We start from the raw sequence: 24,165 nt of genomic DNA, 5'->3' as shown, positions 1-24,165 counted from the left end.
AAAGTGTGTGTTGGCATCAAAACTGAAAGGGGACACTGCCAGCTAAAAAGTTAATTAAGGTATTTAACTAAAGTTAAATTTAAGCTGTTTTTTAAAAATCCCACCGAAGAGCCACTCTAATTAATTTAAAAAGTTTAGAGGGAACCTATTTTTCATTCCCTTGTGTATATTCAAAAACACTTTATATATCATCCATTGTTTCTTCTGCTTAGTCAGTCAGTTACCCCTCAGAATAATGGGAAAATCTGCACTACACTGGGAGGGGAGAAGAAACCTTTTTAAAATAGGAAAATATGATAGTAAAATCAAAGAAAGTGGCAGAATGACTTTCTAACAGGTATAATACCTGTCCCTACCTTTAACTCACTTCATGAAATTGATTAGATTTCTAGTTGTGTTCATTTGAAATACTTTCTTACCTCACTGGAGAAAATGTGAAGCACTTTAATAAGCAAGTGTGGAGAAGATAAGCTGCCTGTGCTGTACTTGGTCAGTAAATAAGACGCCAATTTCTGGGTTTTCAGTATAGCATCCTTCAGTTGCACCCCCTCCCCCAGCCCCACACACACACAAAAATTGGGACCATAATGCAGGACCAATATTCTGAATAGTTACTAAGGATGATCATGATAGTAAAGTCCCTGAGAATGAGAGAGTGGTTCGTATGCTGGTCCTGGCAAGCCTTTATAAGGTGTGAGGCTGTGTTATATAAGAGTTCCTAAGAACAGGCAACCTTGCTGTGGGATCATAAACATCTAAAATTTCAAACCTATATATCATTAACTATCTGTCTATATCTATCTTTGTATGTCTGTCTGTCTCAAGGTAACCCAAAGCCTCCAGTAAAGGCCTGAAAAATCCATGTGCTTGTAGAAACGTTGTGTTAATGGGGTTATCAGTTCTGGCAGAATATAAATTTACTTAAAAAAAAAAAAAATTCTAGCAGAGGACCTTCCAAATGTGAATGTGTGCACTGCTGTCTTTTCAAGTTTGCATGTAGTTTCATTGCTGCTGCTCTTCACTTTCCCAAGCAGCAACAGTAGTAGAGTGGAATTGACAGACTGGGGTCAAGTTGATTGCCATTGAAGAGCCTGTAGGTATTGGTGAAAGTTATATTGGTGCGATTCTGATTAGTTTCATCAATACCCCCAAGCTTTAAAATAACAGTAAAACTGACCTGAGTCTTGTCAGTTCCACTCTACTAGTATTGCTGCTTGGGAAAGCTAAACAGCAGCATGGGCAGGCACTCTAGTACTAAAATCTTACTAATGGAGACTGCTAGAGTTGTGGAAGAACACTACTGCCTGGCACTAGCCTCAGGCAGTTGGTAAAAGGATAGAGCAGTGGAACTAACCCCCCATCCCCACCCCCCCCATATAACAGCAAGGAGATGTGAAACTTCTCAGACACCTCCTAGTCAAAGACTGATATGAAAGATGAAACTCCTGAACAGGATCCAAGGCTAGAACCCTGATAGGAATTCCAGCAGCTAGAGCTGGGATTCTCACCAGGGTGTTGCCCATAGATTTTGCTGGTATATCTTTTGTATCAGTCTCTGGCTACTAGGTGTTAATACATTTTTGAAGCCCTGTTCTAATACTATTGTGTCATTTTGTTGCTTTTCTCTGTAACTTTTGCAACGTAATTGGTCATACATATGCTTCAATTAATTCTGAAGATGCTTTCTGAGATAGAAAGTACTTAAATGATGAAATTTGCATTGCATTTATAGTTCTAAGAAGGGTCCGTTTTTCTCTGTCAGCTACATTGTATATTTTAGCATTTTGTGTGTGTGTGCTTTACGTGTAAAGGAATCACCTTATTTGCTTTAATAAGGAATGTCCAGTTCTAACACTGAAGAGGTTTCAGATTGCCAGAGTTCTGAATGAGGCAACTACTCTTCTTATATATTCCCTCAAAACACTACTTCAAAGCCTTAAAACAAGTAACTTACATTTCTCTTCAGTAGATGTTTTGTGTGTTTATACCTTCTGCTTTCCATTGTGAGATGGGTATCTGTGTGATTGCCCTGAAGTAATACTCCCTTCCTGTTTACTTTTGACTTCTTCCAACCCCCCAAAAATCCCTCTCTTCATGGTCTGTCCGTCTGTCTTTCAATTTAAGGCTTAGTTCTGCAGCTCTTACCCATACAACAACTTCTTTTTAGAGGCCAGTAAAACTTCTTGTATGTCTTTGCAGGACTTCACCTTAAAGGCCTGTTTCATTTCTCATTAAGGCAGGGGGACAAATTATAGTCACTTAAATGGGACATGGCTCGGGTCCTAAAATAAGCTTCTTGAGGCAGGGATCTTCCCTACTTATTCGATTGCAAAGTATCATGCTAGCTTGGGGATACACTATGTATATACATGTCTGCAATATACAAGTTATAATTATAAAAATATGTTAAATACAGTTAAGGTTGTAAAGTGGAATAGTAAAAAGTAAGGAAATGACAGAGTTAAGGCTGCCTGTGCTTATGCATTACAGCAGTCTTTAATTGTTATCCCTTTTTAAACACGTGATCCCTGTTTCATTACATAAAATTGATGACTTTGTGCCTAACTTAGTTATGTTAAACTGTTTGGAAGATCGCAACAGAATATGTTCTGTTATGACACAATGTGCAAGCAGTGAAGTAAGGAGGCTTGCCTTATTCCATACATTTCTCTTTCTCTCTCAACAAATAGTCATTTATATTCCACAGTCCCCCAACCTATGAAAAATGAAATTCCAATCAATTACATTTACATGTCTCAGGATTACATTGAATGTGCAGACATCAATTTTGTGAAAACTTTCATTTGTTTTTATCATCTAATATAATCTGATGTACATATGTTAAATAGGACTTCTTAAAACTCTTTAACTTGGATATATCAAATTTTCACCAGGACATAAAAGGCACATTTATGGTCTCAGAACTGTATTCCTACAAAACTTAAGTTTCTATCCTCTTCCTGCTTTTTAGTCAGTTTAAAAAAAAAAAAATGCTTTCTCCCCACTCCTTCTATACTTGAAAATGGCTCAATTTATTTGGGTGAAACTTACAGGGGGGAAAAAGTGCTCCTTGTCTCATAAAAGCGTACTAAATTTTAGCAGTGTTTTTAAGACCTGAATAACAACCGCGTAACATTAAATATAGGCACTGCAATGGGTTATTTCTAGGCAGCATGCATAGTGGATGTATTTGTCCCTATCAGTATTTAAAGTTTTTAAAAGGCAATTGCTAAACGCTTACTCTAAAATATATTTGTTACTTGCCGTGTGCTGAACCACATATCCTGCATTTTATTTTTTGCGGGAGGCCTGTGGATTCCTTTGGTTTTTGCTTGATATCCTTGTGTGACTACACATTTCTCTAAAATCATACCATTTTAGAAGCTACATGAGGTGCCATGTACTCCAAAAAGCAACAAAGAAGCACAGAAGGGGACTCATACAGTTCCAAAAACAAAGGACTTTAAAGATTGTGGACTTCTTTCCTCAGAATGTATTTATAGTAAGAAAGCAGAACCTACAAAACTTTTATTTTATTAACACTCGAACATCCTCCTTTCTTATAGATACTTTTAAACAAGTATTAAATCAGCTGTCGCAGAACAAATAGAGATACCTGACAAGTTCAGGGAAGTGAACAAGGACTTGACTTAATTTACTGTGCTATAAACAACGTCGCTTTTTATTTAAGCGCAAACACATAAAGGGATGATGACTGTTCTACCATTGCATCCGATGAAGTGAGCTGTAGCTCACGAAAGCTTATGCTCAAATAAATTGGTTAGTCTCTAAGGTGCCACAAGTACTCCTTTTCTTTTTGTTCTACCATTGAAATTCAGATGTCTTTGGGGAAGAAGGTAGCAGCCACTACAGTTGCACAGACAATGGTTTACGGATGGCAAATGAAGGAAATGATTAAATTGTGGGTGGATGTAGGCAGATGGGCTGCAATTATGTTAAAATTAAGATATCTGTAGAGGGAGGCCAGTTCCATTATTTTTTTTTATTTTTATGTATATAAAATTCACTTTAGCATTATTCTATTTTTTTTCAAAGCAATTCAGAAATATCTTTGCTGTTATTTCTATCTCTGTGCCACTTAAGTTTAGTTCCCAAGTACTCCTTTTATCTCTGCCTGCTCACACTCAAGGCTTCGTTTCTGAGAAAAACACAACACCCTCCTGGTCGGCTGAGAATTTCAGCTATAATCACAAGTGGTGATGTACCTGTGTATTTAAACTGTGAGCTGATTTGGGGGAGAGTTCTATTTTACATTTATGGTGCTGTTATATATAGGAGGTTGCCTCTTCGTAGCTGAGGTTACAACCAGATTCCATTAGAAAGCTGTATTTCTAGTTCCACTACAGTGTTGGTTTGGCCTTACCATTGCCTGCTTTATTCTGAAGGCAAAAAAATGTCTGCAGTTTCAAGAGAACTTTTTCAAATTTCGGTTTGCATTGCAAATAGTTGATTACTCTGATTTTAAATTTTTAGTAGTGTCTCAGGTTTGTCTTCCCATTAGCTCAGAAATGCTTCGGTGCTATCAAAGTAGAAAACCAGATGTAATCGGACTAAGGCCTAGGCTACGCTGGGGGGGGGTGGGGGTTTCGAACTAAGATACGCGACTTCAGCTATGCTATTTGCATAGCTGAAGTCGAAGTATCTTAGTTCGACTTACCTGGCTGTTCTCACAGTGGCGAGTCGACCACGGCGACTCCGCCATCAAATCCGCTTACTCCTCCTCAGCAGGAGGAGTACAGGTATCAATCCCGATAGATAGATCACGTGAAGACATACCCTTAGTTATTAACAACTGTGGTGTCTAGCTTCAGGATCAGTCCTACGCCCACTGGTTTCAGTGGGAGTTGTGAGATGAAATGTTCCTCCCATTGATGCCAATTGATTTGGGGGCGGGAGGGATTTTTTTTTTTTTTTTTTTTTTTTTTTTTTTTTTTTGCCATTAACTTAGTTGGGAGGAGGATAATGGGGTTGGAGGGGGATGAGAGAGAATGTTCCCCCTTTGTTAAGTTTTGCAGCTTGGGGGGGAAAAAAAATATCATTCTCCTAGACCTTCCCTGATCTCATAGCTTCAAGAACACAAGTCTCTCACTGGGATCTAGTTCTGTCTGTACAAACATAGGTGTTACAGAGGCCTGGAGCACCGAACTGCGGCCAGTGGGAGCTGCGATCAGCCGAACCTGCGGATGCAGCAGGTAAACAAACAGGCCTGGCCCACCAGGGGGCTTACCCTGGCGGGCCACATGCCAAAGGTTGCCAATCCCTGCTCTAAGTGGTTATGGAGTCACATCCCTTGGCAAAGAGATCCATTGATTTGCTCCACAATTAGAAAAAAAAACTTATTCGTAAATCACAAACGCTTCCATTTATGAAAAATTACTGTAGGAAAGTTTCATAAAGAAAACTGCTTATTACAAAGTCCAATCTTTTTGCCTTAAATGTTGCCATCGTGATGTCTCTGCTAATAGTGAGGTAAAGTATTATACAGAAGACCCCATGTTGCGCAATACTTGTCGTGCTGTTACTCCTCTGTTTGACAAAAGTACCTCAAATATTCTATTGGCTTGATGCTTACACATCTGGCTACTCAGCTAGGGGAAGAATGAGAATTGATGACAAAACTGGTATCCAAAATAAAGGCAGAACTTGACATAATGGATTATAAATCTGCATTTCCAGCAAAAATTTTAATGTAGAATATTAGGGTTATTTCTACTGGAGTCTTGTCCAAATGCACTCGTGTAATAGCACTTCTCCATATCACTGTTGGGATATAAAGTGTTACTGAAGTTCAAAGGTATTTCTTTCCTGAAATAGAGAATTTCCATCCTGTTCTGAGATGAGCAACTAGTTGATCAGGATTACAACTTTGTGGAACTTGAAAAAAGTGGATAAACTGTAACTTTTGTAATGAAAGATTTTTACTCCATTTTGGATTTGATCAATGTTCTGGTTTATTCTCAATTAGAAAGTCCTTCAGAATGAGTAAACTTTTATTACTAAAAACCATAATTGCAGATCCGTTGGTCTATATCTTGTCTTTCCCCAAGCAACCAACTCCCCTCAAATTGTCAAGTATGCTGCATGGTTTAATGGGATTATGTTAACGAAGTGAGCCAATCAAATTCTGCAAGTACAATCACTTAGCATTTTTTTCATATGTGTAGGCTTGATCGTCTCTTCATTTTACTGGACACTGGTACCACACCGGTAACAAGAAAAGCAGCTGCACAGCAACTTGGGGAGGTGGTGAAACTCCATCCCCATGAACTGAATAATCTCTTATCTAAAGTAAGCATTTGTTTCTTAATATAACATCAGAGCCTTGCCAAATAGAGAACTGAAATGAGAATAAAACTAGATTTATTTTTTTGATACTACAAGGAAGCCTTATTTGTCAGTCTCCTGTTTTTTAGGAGACCACCTAAAAGAATCCCCTAAATATATTGAATACTATTCTGCTTCATTCTTAATTAGAAGACCACTTCCATTAAACAGCTAATTTATCAGCCTTTGGGATGTCACTTAAGACTGGTTTTCACTGTGTATTCTAGATATGATTAATTCCTACTTTGTTCAGCATTTGCTGTAATCTGGAAAGAGAAACTTAACTCTTTTCAGTTTCCCGCTGTTGCATCATTAGTTCAAAACTTAGTTGATCTATGTGTTGTAGGGTTAAAAAGTGATTAGTAGCAGGCTAGATGATTTTAAAGGACTAGAAATGAAATAGAGAATTTCATTACTTCTAGATTTTAATCTGGCCAAATCCAGTTTAAAAAAGAAACAAACAGAACCACCAAAAGTAATATTTGTCTGACAGTAGTGGCATCAGAATGATCTCATCTCTGTTCTTATTGAATGGGTTTCTATACCACAATTGATGCTATCATCAGAGTGGCCAGAGTCATGAATATTATTCCACTTTTACCAAAAGAGAGTCCTTTCTGGGGCTGAGGCATAATGGTATTGGTGTAGAGAAGTGTATGCTGTCACAGCCCATGTTGGCCTCCTTGGGCAAAAAATTGTGCATTGAGCGTACTTTTCTCAGTGCTCTGAGAAAATACTTCTTTTTAAAATTTAGACTAAGTTGAGTTAGAATGATGGGACACAAAACTGTGTTTTAACTACTTGTTTGAGTTTGTTGTACTAGATTATCATTGGTGCTTCTTGTTGAGTAGCATGAATGCCATTGATAATAAAGCAATGTGTATTCTCACTGTTTCTTCCTTGTCCCAGCTGTCTTTTAAATGGAGCCTTTTGATCCATTGCATTTAAAATGATCTTGTACAGCGTCCAGAGCACTGGATGGCTGCTGTACTCATGAAATTAAAATTTATTTCAAGGTTTAGATAACTAATTAATTTTCAAATCTTTCTTTAAAGGTGTTAATATACTTAAGGAGTACAAATTGGGATACTCGCATTGCAGCTGGCCAGGCTGTTGAAGCAATAGTGAAAAATGTACCAGAGTGGAAGCCAACTCCAAGACCAAAACAAGGTGCTTTTAAGTGAACTATGTATAGTTGATAATCACTCTAATGTACACTTACTCTGGTATAAAACTTGTCAGACAATCTTTTCCAATCTGCTTTACAAGCAGTCTGCATGCTACATATGTCAGGGGTCAGCAACCTTTCAGAAGTGGTGTGCCGAGTCTTCATTTATTCACTCTAATTTAAGGTTTTGTGTGCCAGTAATACATTGTTAACGTTTTTAGGTCTCTTTCTATAAGTCTATAATATATAACGAAACTATTGTATGTTAAGTAAATAAGGTTTTTAAAATGTTTAAGAAGCTTCATTTAAAATTAAAATGTAGAGCCCCCCCCCCCGACTGGTGGCCGGGACCCGGGCAGTGTGAGTGCCACTGAAAATCCGCTTACGTGCCACCTTTGGCACGCATGCCATAGGTTGCCTTTCCCTGACATACACAGAATCCATACTCAACCTCTTAATGGGGTTTGGCTTTATTAACAAGGATAACAACATACGGTTCCACCAAAACTTCTGCATAAGTTTGGCTTCTCCTAGGATTTCATCAGGACTGCTCAGCTCGTGTTCTAGACCCCAGAAAACATCCTCCCTTCTCTTTTATAAAACAGGTGGGATAATAAAGCGCCTACCTTAGTGAAAAAGCAGAAGTCCATTAATCCTTAAAGCTTTACTGTCAGAGTTGGGTGTTTGAAGCCTACTGCAAACACTTCCCCCTTCGCCTCCCCACTTCGCACTCTTACACCACTGAACATGTCTGCCTGCTAGAAGGTGGAGTCATGTGTTGTTGTTGTGTTGCTTTGGCCAGATATTTCCTGAACATCTCCAGTTAGTTTTCTATAAAAGCCCTGTAAGGCTAAAACTACTAACAACCTGGTCTGTATGTACTGTCTCTCTCTAATTTTGGAGTCAGTGAAGCTATTTGATCCTACTGATGTTTGGTGGCCCAGTGTAATGTTGCTGTATTATCATGGTTCTTTTACCTGAATGCTAAATACAATTATTGGACAAGTCAGTTCTCCCTTCTGTCTTTTATGTGTGTTACAAAAGCACAAGACTTTTTTTGTGTGTTAAGTGAAGAAAATAGGCTGTACTAATTTTGATTTGGGTACATAGACTTCCTAATAAAGCACATTAGGCTGTAAATGAGCAAGATTTTGTAATTTCAATTAGGGAAGCAAATAATTGATCTACTTTTTAGACCTTGGGTAGGTGCACATTTGTGTTTGAAGTACACAATCTGTGAACATATCAGGATTTATCAGCCCCGTGAGTCTGCAAATCAGTTTGCACAAAGTAGGCATGTAAATGCACAGCTAGCTAAGGTCTGAAAATCAAGCACAAGCATCATCAAGGCAACGTATTTAGACGGATATTTTTATTGACTCAGTTGGATTGCAGCATGTAGATTCTTCCCTCCATGAGGCCTTTAAACTCACAAATTAAAATGGGTGTATTTCTTAGTTTTCTGAGAAACACTTCCTCCTTTCCCACCTTTGCCCCTGCTTCTCATGTGAAAGAGCATTGGTGTTGACTGTTTCCTTAAGCTGTATTTTTAATTTCTATCTAGAATCTGATTCAGAAAGTCCTATGGACGATTCATGTGCCAGTGATAGACTGCGTTTTGATAGGTTTGATATCTGTCGACTGTTAAAACATGGAGCATCTCTTCTTGGATCTGCTGGTGCAGAGTTTGAGGTCCAAGATGACAAATCAGGTATGTGTTCTATTTAATAGATTTTCCCAGTTATCAGTGTGTGTGTTGACCATATTGTAGGTTGTGACAATCGAGAATCTCCCATACTGCTAGGAAGAAGGTGTGGGGGAACTTGCTAAATCAAAACGGTCTTTTGGTTTGAATTCTCACTTTAGGGTAGAGGAATGAATTATTACTACACGGCTCTGCTTGGAAAAATAGTTTCTGCTCTAAAGTAGTGAGATTGATTTTTAGTCATTGTCCCAGCAGAGCTATGATAAATGCAGGGGAAAAAAATGAAATAAGGTTTTGTAGTTGAGTTCAAAGGGAAAATGACAGGAGAAGAAAAAACTAAGGTTTCTACAGCAACAATAATTCAGCCACATTGTGCATGTACAGGTTTTCTATTTTTAGCCTAAGTCTATTGTAATCTCTTTGTATTTCCTGTATGTGTTGTAAGTGCTTAATATTCCTGCCTTTTTATAAAATCATGATTTTGACAGCTCAACCTTAATGTTGGATAGCATAGTTTGAAGGTTCTCAAATGTTTTCATAGGGTGGACTGCATTTTAACAGAACTTGTGAATGAGGTCTTACAGACCTCTCATGTAATATTCCTATGACAACCGCAGCATTTCATTATACGGAGGGAAAAAAAATATCAGGAAAGCTCTTCTTTAGCTTTGTTAGTGAAGAATAGGAGCAGGAAATAACTGAGAGGAGCCGGTACCATACGACTAGCCAGCTGTCCAGCAAGTACTCCGTGGACTTTTGTGGTCCAGAGACTGGTGGTGGCGGTAAACATGTTATGGTAGTATCCAAAGGCACCAGCTGGGATTGAGGCCCTACTGTGCTAGTTGTTGTTGTGCAGACGCAGATAAGAGACAATCCATGCCCCCAGACAGCTTCAATCTAAATGGCACAAAACAGACAAATTAGGAGATAGGGATTTAATGTATGAGAAAATGAATATGTTGAAGAAACAGTTCTGCTTTGTTAGGTTCCTGTGACTTGGGGGAGGGGGGGGGTGCAGTTCTTCTTTAAATTGGAGGTAGTAGTAGGATGAGAAATGGGGAAGTTAATAAGAGTAAGGGGAAAGAGGCCAGTCACTGCTCATTACTTGCCTGACCATGGTCTGCATCCTGGGTTTGGTAGGCATTCTAAAAGAGGAGTCTTGAGGAGGGATTTGAAGGAGGATAGGGTAGTGGTTGCAAGTTATATTAGCAAGTATTTCTGAGTATTAGGGGTGGCATGAGCATACAGGATGCATAAGGAAGGAAGCTGACTGGTGCACAGAAAAAGGTGGGAGTTGACAGAGTGAAGCTGGGAGTTGGTGTCATGATACATTACTAGGTCAGCAAGACAGGGAAGGGCTATGTTGTGAATACTTTCTCATTAAAACAGACTTTACCTTTGAAAACAAAGGACAGCACTATTGGAGGGACTCTAAGGGTATTTCTACATGGCAAAGAAAAACCCACGGCTGGCCCTGTGCCAGCCAACTTGGTTTTGCAGGACTGCTTAATTGATGGGCTCTCCAACCTTGCAGGGTCCTAGAGGCTGGGCTCCAACCTGAGCCCGGAAGTCTACACAGCAGTGAAACAGCCCTGCAGCCCGACCACATGAGCCCAAATTGGCTGACATGGACCAGCTGCAAGTGTCTAGTTGCTATGTAGACATGCTCTAAGAGGACTAATGTCATCAGAGCAATGAGCCAGGAAGGTGATATTGGCAGCAGCATTTTGAATGGACTTGAGAGAAACAAGGTTTTAGTAACCAATGCCAGAATGGAAGATAATAAAGATGCAAATGGTGAGGGCTTAAACAGAGTACTAGCTGTGTGAAACAAGAGGAAACGTCAGACTTTAGAGTGATTGTATAGGAAGAAGGGGTGAAATTTAGACATGGCCTGAATAGACTCAGATATGGCTGAGTCAAAGATTTTTATCCAGGCTATGGCCCTGGATGACTAGGAGCATGGTGTTGTCCACAGTGAGAGAGAGAGAGAAACAGTTGGTGTGTCTTAGAGGACATGAAGAGCTCAACTTTGGCCTTCGTGAATTTGGGAGGACTGGACATCCACAAATAGGTGTTAGGAAGATGGGCAATGACACTGGATTGGAGGGAGGGTGGAGTGCTCATTGGTAGAAAGGCAATGAACCTGTGCACTTATGTGGGTGAGATATGTAGGAAAAATGAATTTTTGTAGTTTGTGGTGATAGTTAAATGGTATTAATTGGGCTTTGATTTTCATACCTTATTGATCAGCATTGGGCAACAGTGACCCTTCTACATTTACTACAGTCACATAAGTATTAGAAAATAGGGTGCAGGAGATTTATAATGGATTTTTATTTATTTTTTTTTAAACTTTCTTACTCGTAATCTTTGGTACCAGCAGAAGGAATTATGGTAAAACTTTCCAAACTTTTTAGATGACGTAGGTGGATTTTAGGTGCTTAACTTTAGTCACCAAAGTTTGGAAACTTCGGGTAAATCGCTTCCTGTCTCTACTTAACAGGTAGATTCTCAGAATTTATCAGTTACATAGTATCTGTATTTTTGGTTTTAAGTGTGTGTGTTTTAAAACTTACACTGCTTTAGCTAACACATTTAAATTGCAAACAAAGTTATTCTGCATACTAATATTCCTCAGAACCAGAAATCACACAATTTATTTTCTCCGAATTAAGTTTCCTTTATGGGTGCTGCATGATGGGTGTCACATAATGGTGTTGTTCCTTGTTACATTAACATTAAGTGTAGTACTCAACAGAGTAATTGCTTCTATCTTAAGCTTAAATCTTCATACAAAAGGCACTTTTGTTTACTTCCAGAAATCAATTAGAATGTGAAATCAATATTTTTGCTTCTTTTGCAATTTGGTATCTGGAGTAGACAAATAATGACCTTTTAGTCCCTTTGAATTCCTGTTAATAAACAAAATACCCTTTATGAAATAAAGTCTTCTAATTTGGTAAGTAAGGATGTATAACGGTTTCAAAACTGTAGGCACACGGGTGTGTGCACCTGCATGCCCAATAAATATGCAGAGTTACCACAGTTGGATGAACAAATGAAGTGTACATATTTGTGTATACAAACTTATTTGCATGCACAGTAGTGGTAAATGTGTGCACTAACTTTCTGCAAAATTGTTCCAAATTTAGAAATTCAGGTCCTAAATATCTAAGCAGGCAGTATCTGATTAGATTGTGTCAGAGGAAATATTACTCCTGAAATGTGAACCACTAGCTCTATATAAATAAGAAAAGGAAATCTGACCACCCCAACTTGTCATGGCAGGTTTTTACAGAATTCTTCATAGAGGCAAAATTTAAAATCTCCTGCTTTCTCCTAGTTGCATGGTGATGACAGTGTCTTTCCTTTCCTATGTAAATTTACCATTCTTCAGCTGTTCAGGGACTGTTACGCCAGAACCTATAGCTACTGTGATGGGGCAAGGCCAGATGACTATAGAAAAGTAGTGGGAGATAGATATATTAGCTCCAGGCTAAACAAACCCTTGGTACCAGGATAAGTGAAATGGCAGCTGCTCCTGGTCTATTAAGACACCTGGGGCCAATTAAGAACTTTCCAGAAGGCAGGGAGAAGGCTAGGTTGATTGGGACACCTGAAGCCAATCAGGGGCTGGCTGAAACTAGTTAAAAGCCTTCCAGTTAGTCAGATGGGTGTGCATGTCAGGAGCTGTGGGAGGAAGTTGCATTATTGGAGAGGCTGAGTAGTACACACCATATCAGGCACAAGGAAAGAGGCCCTGAGGTAAGGGTAAAGTGTAGCTTGAGGAAGTAAGGGCTGCTGTGGGGGAAGTAGCCCAGGGAATTGTACATGTCATGTTTCTAAAAGGTCAGCTACCATAGCTGATACTATTAGGGTCCCTGGGCTGGAGCCCAGAGTAGAGGGTGGGCCTGGGGTGCCCCCTCCCCACCTTTGCCCCCTGATTAGTCACTGAGGCCGGGAGACAACAGAGACTGTGCAAGGAAGGATAACTTCTCCTCCCCTCCCTCTCTGGCTTATGATGAAAATGGGTCAGTAGACTGTGACCCTTGTCTCTAGAGAGAGAGAAGGGTTACGTGGAGGGTCACAGTGAACCTCTGAGGCTAGCGAAATCCACCAGGAAACACGGGACCCACAGAGGCAAGGATAGAGCGTTGTCACACTACTTTCATCTTGGTAAGATTATGTCCAAAGTCTTCATTTGCAGCATGTGCTATATTAAATTAAAATGGCAAACCAATTTTCTGATAAGTGCACTCTTTCTTTTCAAGCTACATGAACAATACATATAAAATACTATGTTAAAAGAACATTATTAAGCCTGAGAAGTCAAGCACTCAAAAGTTATGAAATACCAGAATTAAAGTTGCCTATGCACACTTAATTTGACCCCTTTGTGCATATGCAGTATTATAAAGTTTTGATCTACATGATCACTTAGTACTTTTTCCCCAGGTCCTCAACTTCATTCAATGTACAGGAGAGAGAGTACTCACTGAATGAGCAGCTGTCCGCTGTTCCTTTTTATACTCCTTCAGTGTGTGACCCCAGCCTTGTTTTGCTACATGCCTTCCAAACCCTGCACTGAATAAAGAATTATTAACTTCTTCAGGACAGCTTTTATGGTGCTTATCACTTTAGCATCTGAGTAATTATCCACTTTTTACAGATGGCCAGAGATTAAGGCCAAAATTGTCAAGTATCCAGTAATTTTGGGTGACCAACTTGAGATGCCAAGGACCTAATTTTTCAGAAAACTGAGCATCTTTACAGCACTTCAAAGCATAGCTTTCATTGATGTTGCTTTCTCTTTGCAAGTGCTCAATACTTTGCAAGTCAGACTCTGGGCCTCAGGTTGGACTTTCAGGAAAATAAGGAAGAAACAATTAGTATCCACTTGTGAAACATTTGGCTTCAATGACTTGTCCAGCATTTTCTAGGAATTCTGTGTCAGAGACAAGCATAACATCCAGTTCTCTAGGGTAGCATTCCCCTTCAAGCATAAGAACATCCCCTCTCTCCTTGCAGTCCCTTGCCTCATTCTCTATACACCTTTCAGCTTCTCCAAGTGAGATGGGGTGGAGTGGGTCCTACAGACAATACCCTAATTCACCGCACAACCCTGATTCTTCCCTTTAGTGCAAATCTATCCTGTCCTGGTCACACAGCAGGTCAGTGTGGTTGAGCTGGATATAGAACCCAGGACTCCTCGCTTCTAGGCCAGTAACCTATCCATCAACTTTGCTGCTTCCTCATTGTGTCTGTTTGTCTGATCTTCATTGATCTTAGGCTCATAAGAAATTTATAGAGCATCTGGATTTCTGATAAAATATGCCTCTTTATTCCCCTATTAAACAATGATATCTAAAAAATAGATGTCAGGTATTTACAGAGTACCCATTCTTAGAAAAATATAGGTGTCTGAATGAGTTGTTTTGAAGTAATTGAGCACCCATTTTAATGAGAAAATTATGTACAGTATATGGTGAATGTTGTTGTTAATCTTGCAAATGAAAGTGAATTGTAGCTGTGAATCTGGTGGGTTGTTTTTTTCCTTTTCTTTTTAGTGGATTAATTTACATAGGGTTCTCAGCTATCTGCTATGTTTATCTACAACATAAACGAAGAATTGGTTCTGGTTCTGTTCAGTATCTTCATACATGATTTAGATAATGGCATAGAGAGTACACTTATAAAGTTTGCAGCCAATACCAAGCTGGGAGGGGCTGAAAGTGCTTTGGAGGATATGATTACAATTCAAAATGATCTGGACAAACTGAAGAAATGGTCTGAAGTAAACAGGATGAAATTCAATAAGGACAAATGCAAAGTACTCCACTTAGGAAGGAACAATCAGTTGTACACATGCAAAATAAGAAATGACTGCCTAGGGGGAGTACTGCAGAACGGGATCTGGGGGTTTATAGTGGATCAGATCACAGACTAAATGAATAAGCATTGTAATGCCGTTGCAAAAAAAGCAAACATAATTCCTGGATGTACTAGCAAGAGTATTGTAAGCAAGACATGAGAAGTAATTCTTCCACTCTGCTCTGTGCTGATAAGGTCTCAGCTGGAGTATTGTGTACATTTCTGGGTGCCACATTTCAGGAAAGATGTGTCCAAACTGGAGTCATTCCAGAGGGGAGCAACAAAAAAGATTAAAGGGCAAGAAAAATCACCTGTGCGGAAAGACTGAAAAAAATTGGGTCTGTTTAATCTAGAAAAGAGAAGACGGGGGGCGGGGGCATAACAGTTTTCAAGTACTTAAAAGGTTGTTACAAAGAGGAGGATGGCAAATGGTTTTGTTAACCTCTGAGGATAGGACAAGAAACAATGAGCTTAAATTGCAGCAAGGGGGGTTAAGGTTGGACATTAAGGAAAAACTTCCTAACTGAGGGTAGTTAAGCACTGGAACAAATTTCCTAGGGAGGTTGTAGAATCTCCATCATTGGAGGTTTTTAAGAACAGGTTAGACGAACACCTGTCAGAAATAGTCTAGTTAGTACATAGTCCTGCCTTGAGTGCAAGGGACTGGACTAGATGAATTTTCAAGGTCCCTTCCAGTCCTACTCTTCTGTGATTCTATGTTATGAAAATATTCTGTGAATTAATGTGTAAAAGTACATCAAACGTTATGCTCTTGTTGGACAAACAAAAATAATAGCTCTGTAGTCTTGGCAGAGTCACTATATGCCTTCAAGATGGTTCAGGCCAAGGAAAATGGACTATTCTAGGTAGTGGCAACTGTTTGACTTTCTCTTTTTATTTTGTTGGCTTTTGTAATCACACATTTAAATGTATGAATTTACAGGATTATGGGCATGGATATAATTAAATCCATATATCTGAGTTTCCCCCAAAGGTCCTGGCAATATGAGCCACCTGACTCAGTGTTAAATTGAACATTGAAAGGGTGTGTAGAGCCTGATGTCACTGCTTGATAAGTCACTTCCTTTCTGCTTGCTGTCTTCAGCTGGCACTTGTCCATCCCTAGTTGTGAAGGCAGCAGTGGCAAAATCCAAAGGTGGATGACACCACTTCAGATTGGTTTCCATATCCTATATCTAGAAATTCCTAGAATGAGCAAAATTTACCCACTAGATTTCTAGGCTTATATGTAGCTTGTGGCCTTGTTCAATTAATTGAACTCCTTTCATTTGTATGTAATCTTGAAGTGCCTAACTGTCCTGGTATCTAGTTGCTAAGCACTTCACAAGCTTTAATTAAGCTTTGCAAGTTTCTTGAGCGGTAGGCAAGTACCATTATCTTCACTTTACAGATGAGACTTGCACAACTTAACACATGAAGTTTGTGGCAAAACTGGGACTAGATTCTGAGCAGACCCCAGTTCCAAACCCAACCATAAAACCATCTTTCCCCTCCTACAGAATCCAGCTCTCCATCAGAAGACATTAGTTTGGGGGGAACTAGTATAGAAGAGGCTTGGATACAGTGGTTGGGGGTTTTTTTGTTTTGTGTGTGGGTTGTTTTTTTGTTTTTGTTAAGTATTTTTAAACTATCCAGAGAAACTTGGCTTTCGGGCTTCCAACAGGGAAGTAAAGATGTTCACATACTATGTATGGGTCTCTGAGTCATCTTAACTCAGAGATATTAGAAATGTCTCATTCTCTGCATTTTTGTCAGGCCTTTTTGTTTCTCTTTGGGGAAAACCCTTTCCATAAAAATAGGTGCATATGCAAAATAACAATATTTAATTTTTTTATTTAGCAAGGCTCCAGTTATTGACAGTCCTCTGTGCAATATGGTAACTGCTTGTTCCCTTCCTCCAAAGTGCTTTTCCACAAAATTCAGAAAAATGTTATTTTAAAATCCCATGCATATAATGCAGTTCAGTGAGTCTCATGGAAGCTGTTTAAAAGTATTCTAGAACTTTTCTAGTGAAAGCTAATGCCACTTTAATTAGGTAGCTATATGGTTACAAAAACAGATCTTTAAAAGGGTCAGTATGTTTTGGGTTAAAAGAAATTTTACAAAGCTTTAAAGTTTCTGTGGCATTTATTTATATATAATCAAAGTACAGTTGACCTCTGTTTTGTTCTCATAAATTAGAATATTTTAGTTCTACTGTAATTTTTATCAAGTCTTCAGCAGTAAATCTATTGGACATTTGTGTTTTGAAATGAAGTATAAAAGCTGACCTTTTTTTAGGTGAAGTTGATCCTAAAGAGAGGATAGCACGACAAAGGAAACTGTTACAAAAGAAACTTGGCCTTGATATGGGAGCTGCAATTGGAATGAACACTGAAGACCTGTTCAATGATGAGGATTTGGACTATACTCCTACTTCAGCTTCACTTGTAAACAAACAACCTGTAGGTAAAACCTCGGGCTGTTTGACTGCAAGGAATAATACAGTGGGTTTGCTTCATTTGTGCTTCTGCCATTGTAAATCATTACATTTTAAATACTAAGTTTGACTTATAATTTTGCTCTGTCTTTCGAACACTTAAATTTCATACGTTGCACATTAATCACATTTAGTACTGTGCCAAACTACTGCTCTGGGTTTCAAGTAACATGGGTGCTATGGGGAAGTGAGAACAAGAGGGTGTTTTTTGTTTTTGTCCTTGGGGCGGGGGAGGGGTGAACTTTAGATACAGGCAGGATTGACATTGAATGGATTCTTATTTTTTTTAGACTCTTCAGGCTGCTGAGTTGATTGATTCAGAATTTCGAGCTGGTATGAGCAGTAGACAAAAGAATAAAGCTAAAAGGATGGCTAAGCTATTTGCAAAGCAAAGATCCAGGGATGCAGTAGAGACTAATGAGAAAAGGTACTGTAGCAATTGCTTTCTTGTTTGTTTTCTGGTAACATAGTAAGTTATCGGGCCAGCTCAGAAATTCCCATTCTGGCTTGGGTCTGAGAACTCTTCAATGAAGCTTGGTTCCACCTTTCAATAATTCCAGTAAATATAAACTATTCATACACCATTCTTTATTGCTGCATAATATAGATGTACTGTTGTCCTCAAAAGGCAGTTTGTCAGAATACAGTAGCAACAGGGATAGGATAAACAGCAACCTTAATCATAAATTCAGTTGCCATATAGAGAAACAGGCTAGACTTCAGGTACCTTTCTAACCATCCTAGAATTGTGATGAATCTCTCCAGTGAAACATAACTATCTTTCAGGTGGTCACTGCCAATAGCCCTAACAGTAAAACATTAATTACAAGAATTTTGTTGTTTTGTGCTTTACTTTAAAAACCACAATGAATGCAGGTCTCTAGTTAATCCTTTAGCTGGGAACCTTTCTGTATATAATGTAATATATTACATCTGACATTCATGGTGGTTATTAAGGACCTGATGGTACTGAATTAAACTCATGGATTTATGAAGATCAGTAGTGGCTAAATTTTTCTCAATCCGTGTTTATTTCTCCAACATACTTATAGTATGTTTTCCTCTCGGTGATTTGTACCAATGGAATTGTCCACTACTGTTACGTTAATTAAAAAAAAAAAAACCAAAAACAATAAAATACGTTTCTTCTAGACATTGTTTGAAAATTCTTCATCTTGCATTTCCCTCTTCAAATAGCTGGGAGAGGTTGGAAAGTGGGGTGGCACTGAGTATTCTTGTCTCCTATCCCTCACTGGGTAGATCACTGAATAATAAAGCTCATGGTAACTGTTATATACAAGGAATACATTCCAACATAGCTACCAAGTTACATTTAGCTGCTAAATAACAGCTTATATTGCTTAGTTAAGAAGAGAGACTTCCATTTGCTACTGAAGTCATCTAAAGAATGAACATAAATAAAAATTTGATAGGAATGTTTTCAAGACACTCTCAGGGGAAGTGATTACTCCTGTTACAATGCATAATGTTTCTATTCACAAACATGACATATTTCAACTTCCTTTTTTAGCAATGATAGCACTGATGGGGAACCAGAAGAAAAGCGCAGAAAAATAGCAAATGTTGTCATCAGCCAGCCTGCCACTGACTCAAAAGTTTTGGTAGACAATGCACCAGAAGAGGTACAATATGTCCCCTTTTATTAAGGGATTGATAACTTGGTGATGTGGGCCAATGTTGTTTATTTTTAAACTACTTTGTGCTCCCAAATTCTTCTGTTCGTTTTACCATTAATTTACCAAAACCAGAAGGAGGGAATTTCACTTGCAACTCATCTATAGCTACAAGAGCAGAGTTTTTTTTTCTGACACTGCATGTGAGGTTGAGAGATCACTGTTAATTGACTAGTGATAATCTGTGACTTCAGTGAACTTCACTTGAGAACCATCTGACTTCTTATTCAGTAGGCAGATTAACACTGCTGGTGGTTGTAGTCTTAAATTTAGGTGCTTTTAGGGTGTTAAATTGTAAAGCTAGGCTAGAGCAGGTAAAAGGTAATAAAAGATCATTGTGACCCATAAATAGTTTGTTCTGAAAATCTTGATAAGAGACAAAGATTAAGGGAACCTTTTTAATCAGATCTAATTTAGACTAAAATTTCTAGTGTATAACTGCAGAATTAAACAGTATCACAAAGACTTGTTGAAGAAATTCACAATTATGGAAAGAGACTGAAGCTTGGAAAATTGTAGAGTAGCTGTATTTGGATGTGAGAAATAGCATATGGGAAAACAGACCTTGTGTACCCTAGCTTGCTGTGCAACTAACTTGCTGTGTAGACAAGCCATAGTGGGAGAAAACACTAAAGTCAAAGTAATTAACTTTTCTTATTTATTGGATAAACTAGTGGTGATGCATCTTGTGTTTGTATGTCTGTCTGACATGGAACTCTGAAGTTAACAATTAGGGAAATTTAGATAGTCTCTCTTGTTGATTGGGTATCTTTGTTTGTTTTTTTTTAGGCAAATGAATGGCCTTTAGAAAGCTTTTGTGAAGAAGTATGCAATGATCTTTTTAACCCATCCTGGGAGGTAAGAATTATGCATAGCCGCCTTACATCTAATTTGTACAAATAAGAAATTGATGCCATTAGAAATTGGGACTTGTATTTACATTTCATGCTTATGCCATGATCCTACATCAGGGACTGTAAGTGCAGTTCTCTGCACTTGTGCTGCGTTCCATTTACTCCACTAGGACTCAACACAGATGCCCAGAGGTCTGATAGTGGATCCTTGAGTTCCACTGAAGTGAATGGGACTTGGCACAGGTGTAGATGTCTGTACTAGTTTTCCCTGATGTGGGATGGCCTAAATATTTTTAGGTAAGCTTTGTTTCTTCAAATAACATCTGTTTTTACTCAGAATAACTAAATGCAGACTCCAGGGCAACATTCTGGAGAGGCATTCAGTAATGTCTTAATTCATAAGAATGAAGTTACAGTTCTTTGTGTAGTCACCTAAACAGTTCAGTGACTATCTTTTATAATACACAATTTTAAAAAGCAAATTCTGAATGTGATCTGACTTTCAGATCTGTCCCCTACAAGGTTTTACTCTTCCTCCCTGCTCCCAGATACAAGCTTTTAGTGTCCATCTTTTGAGTGTTCCAAGAGCAACTGCTCTTGAAAAGCATCTGGATTGCATGTCTTTGAATTTCCATAACTTATTCACGTTGTCACACTAATTAAACAGTATGTGGTGGCTTTCTTCACTGGAATCCATAGGATCTGCATCCACTCTGAGAACAAATTGCCAGCAATATTTAATTTTTAAAAGCCTTTGTTTGTTAGTGGGTCCAAAAAAAACCCCAAACAACTTTAAACAAAACTAATATGATGTTTGTCACTCTGTAACAGACAGACTTCATAACTTAGTTCAGAGAGTATGTGTTAAGACCATTCTGTTAAACCTTAAACATAAAGACTTGTAAAGGAAGAGCTACATGAGTTTATCAGCACTACTATATAACCATGCCTATAGTCATGAGGACAAATAATTGGTGTGATGCTGCATACGTTTTATATGGTGGTGTGGAGTCTAAGACTGCAAAATGTGTGGAATGGCATGACAAATAGAGCAAGATAATGTTTTGACCACATACAAGACACTTAACCTTTGGGATAACATGCAGTTGCAGAAAATCCTTGCATTCTTCTCCTCTCCCACCGCCTCTTGCAAATCTCTCATATAATGAGCTCTCAAGTAGAGTGCATCTCCCTTTTTGGAGTCAAAATCACTTTATCTTGTTATGTTTTATTTTAGTGAGAAAATATTGATTAAAGTGGTACAATGCACTTACCTGTGACAGCACTTCCTACAAGTCAAACATTCTCCTTGTTCTATAGAGTAATAAAAAATAAAATAAATAAATAAATAAAAAACAACCACCTCAGTGTCTACTGTCCCCTCAGTTCAAGATAGCCATTGAGGTAGACTGCACTAGAGGAAACAAGCCTGCATCTACTTTAGCGAGCAACTCAAAACAGGGTGTTTCACTTAGTAAATTACAAAGCCATCTCTATTCATACATCCTCCAGGCATACTAAAGATGAACTAAAGCTTTCTGCTAATGCACCTTTCAGTCTGACGCCTATAAGCAATTTAATCTAGGTTTTTGTATCACACCTATGTAAAATATTATAAAATGTACATACAAAGATACATTTTTCATTCCCCTTTCTAGTCAGCAGAAACTGGACTTCATTTTTGTTTTGTGGTAGCTTCTAGTTTGCTGGTGGAGGTGATCCTATGTTTTATCTTAATGCTGAAAGAAAAGAGGAGACCTAATGGAAGGCAATAGTCTCTCTTCTCTTCTTCTCTCCTTCCCCCTGCCCCCGCACTTTCTGAATTGACTGTCTGAAATCTATTCGGGTGTTTTCTCCTTGGACATATAGCTGGGGAGGAAAAATCTACACCGATACTTCCATATCTTTTTGAAGGTGGGCAGATCTTTCCAGAGGTTGACTCCAGATTGTCATATATATATTCTCATGGAGAGACTAATTTGTATATGGGACAAAAACATCCTAATAATTACTTGGTTATAACTTTCAAAATATTTTCAGTAATGAAACTATAGATTTAAAAATGGTGAGTGTAGTCTCTGCCTCAATACCTTGTCTTTTGGCTCTACATAGAAATATACACTTTGGTGCATTCAGCATCTCTACATTAGGATTGAAACGGAAGGCTTAGGGCTTCTTCACCCTGCCTTTCATGTAACCTCAGAGAATTTAGGGCTGAATGGCTTCCCAGACCACTGAGGAAGTATTTTATTCTGATTTACCTGAAAGGTAAATCTTAATACCTCTGCTCCTTAATACAGCTGTTTGATATAACTCCTTAACTTTGTACTCTGCTATGGAAGCTGATATGCCTGTACAAATGGAGTCACAGGGAATCGTTTATATGGTCACATACTGAGTTCCCAGAGCATTTTTGAGGGATTTGGGTCTCCATTGGTTCTTGCTTTGGTTAACAGAATCATGAAGACCATCAGAACCTAGAAGACTGATTGTTGCAAGCCACCACCAGTGAATTGATTCCCTGGGGAGCAGGACTTTTTTATTATTTTATTTATTATTAATATTGTTGTTTTTAGATCCACTGGTCATGCTTAGAGCTCACATAGCCTACAGTACTGGTGCTAATACTTGGTTTTAGTGTTAATGAAAGATTCTTTGGTTCTGGATTTTGATGTCTAGTGCCCGTATTTCAGATTGGTGGTAGCCCCTAACTCTCACCTATAATTTGCTATTCTAAGGGATGACTTGTGTGGCTCTGTATTCTGCCTCATTGTTTAACAGTAAAAACTTTCAGAATGTCTCCTTCTGACTATGCTTACTTCTGGCTCTGAGAAATGTCCCTCAAATGTTTACACTCAAAGTGCAGGAATACCTCTTTAGAAGGAAAAATTGTTTGCCTAAAATTCTGTTTCTTTGATATCCACACACACTATTTCACCCATCTACCACCCCATGAAGTTCTGTTGCTGGATGGTGTGGTGTTTTTCAAAGTTTAGATTGTCTGCCCTCATGGTTGTCGTGTAGAAAATTCACTTTTTTGTGTTTGTAGTTGGTATTTGTAAAGGAGCTATTGCTGCATGTGCATTTAGGAGCTGACTGAGAGGGGTCTAGTGGATGCTAAGGCAGTGATAATTAAGATTGGAATGTTTGTGGAGGTGGAGGGAAGATCTGTCTTGACTATTATGCAGTCATCTAAGAGCCTGAGTCCTATATAATGATATCTTAGGATAAACGTAATTACATATAAGTAACCCACATGCTTGCTGCTCTTAATCTACTAAGAAATATTGCAATCCCTTGATATGGTTAGGAAGATTTTGTGCAGTCACTCTAAAACTTCATCCAGCATCAGTAAAGGAGTTTTGGTATAATAACTCTCTGTCTCTGAAGGAACCTCTACTGAGAATTATCTGGCACTCATAACACACAAAAATAAAACCTAATAAAAATGACATCCTTCTCCATAATCGGACTTTAGAGAAACGCTGAAGACTTCTTGGGAAGATCAGGGAAATCTCATTACTGATTTCCATCACCTTTGACCAGAAACTTCCTACATATGTGTAAATGTTATAAAATGTCACCAGATCTGAAGCATTCAGAACTTGTTACTGGAAGGAAAAGCAGTTTATATTGTTTGAACATTTTCCAACTTCTTCAATTGATACTGAGCATTTGTAGATATTAAAAAAAAAAAAATTGGTCTGTTTTTATTCCCCCCTCTTGCACGTTTTAGGTTCGGCATGGTGCAGGCACTGCGCTGAGGGAAATACTTAAAGCACACGGGAAAAGTGGTGGCAAAATGGGAGACAGTACTGTAGAAGAGGTAAAATAAGAAGTCGATGATGATTGATGATGATCAGCTTATTGAAAGAGAGACCAAGCAATATTTAAGTGTGGCTTCTTTTGCAACCTGTAGAACTCTTCTCTGCAAATACTAAAATTGGGATACACAGATGATAGAGGCAATTTAGGAGTGTGGGAGTGGCTGTAAAAGGTGTAATCTAATGACAGAATGTAAATCA

General features: G+C 38.5%; 1 protein-coding gene across 2 annotated transcripts in view; it reads left to right on the top strand.

Moving 5' to 3' along the window:
* The window catches only part of BTAF1 (B-TFIID TATA-box binding protein associated factor 1), a 95,829-nt gene that overhangs the window by 3,462 nt on the left and 68,202 nt on the right, over positions 1-24,165 (top strand). The window contains exons 2-9 of one of the 2 annotated variants that reach the window (XM_074959097.1): positions 6,186-6,309; positions 7,401-7,515; positions 9,078-9,224; positions 17,394-17,557; positions 17,883-18,019; positions 19,124-19,235; positions 20,076-20,144; positions 23,877-23,966. In XM_074959097.1, coding sequence (XP_074815198.1) covers positions 6,186-6,309; positions 7,401-7,515; positions 9,078-9,224; positions 17,394-17,557; positions 17,883-18,019; positions 19,124-19,235; positions 20,076-20,144; positions 23,877-23,966 — 958 coding nt within the window. Of the gene's footprint in view, positions 1-6,185; positions 6,310-7,400; positions 7,516-9,077; positions 9,225-17,393; positions 17,600-17,882; positions 18,020-19,123; positions 19,236-20,075; positions 20,145-23,876; positions 23,967-24,165 lie in introns of both variants that reach the window. The other variant, XM_074959096.1, reaches the window with a different exon arrangement.

The sequence above is a fragment of the Natator depressus genome, chromosome 7 (genome assembly GCF_965152275.1).
Source record: "Natator depressus isolate rNatDep1 chromosome 7, rNatDep2.hap1, whole genome shotgun sequence".
NCBI lineage: Eukaryota > Metazoa > Chordata > Testudines > Cheloniidae > Natator > Natator depressus.
This window is presented reverse-complemented; position numbering and strand designations above follow the sequence as displayed.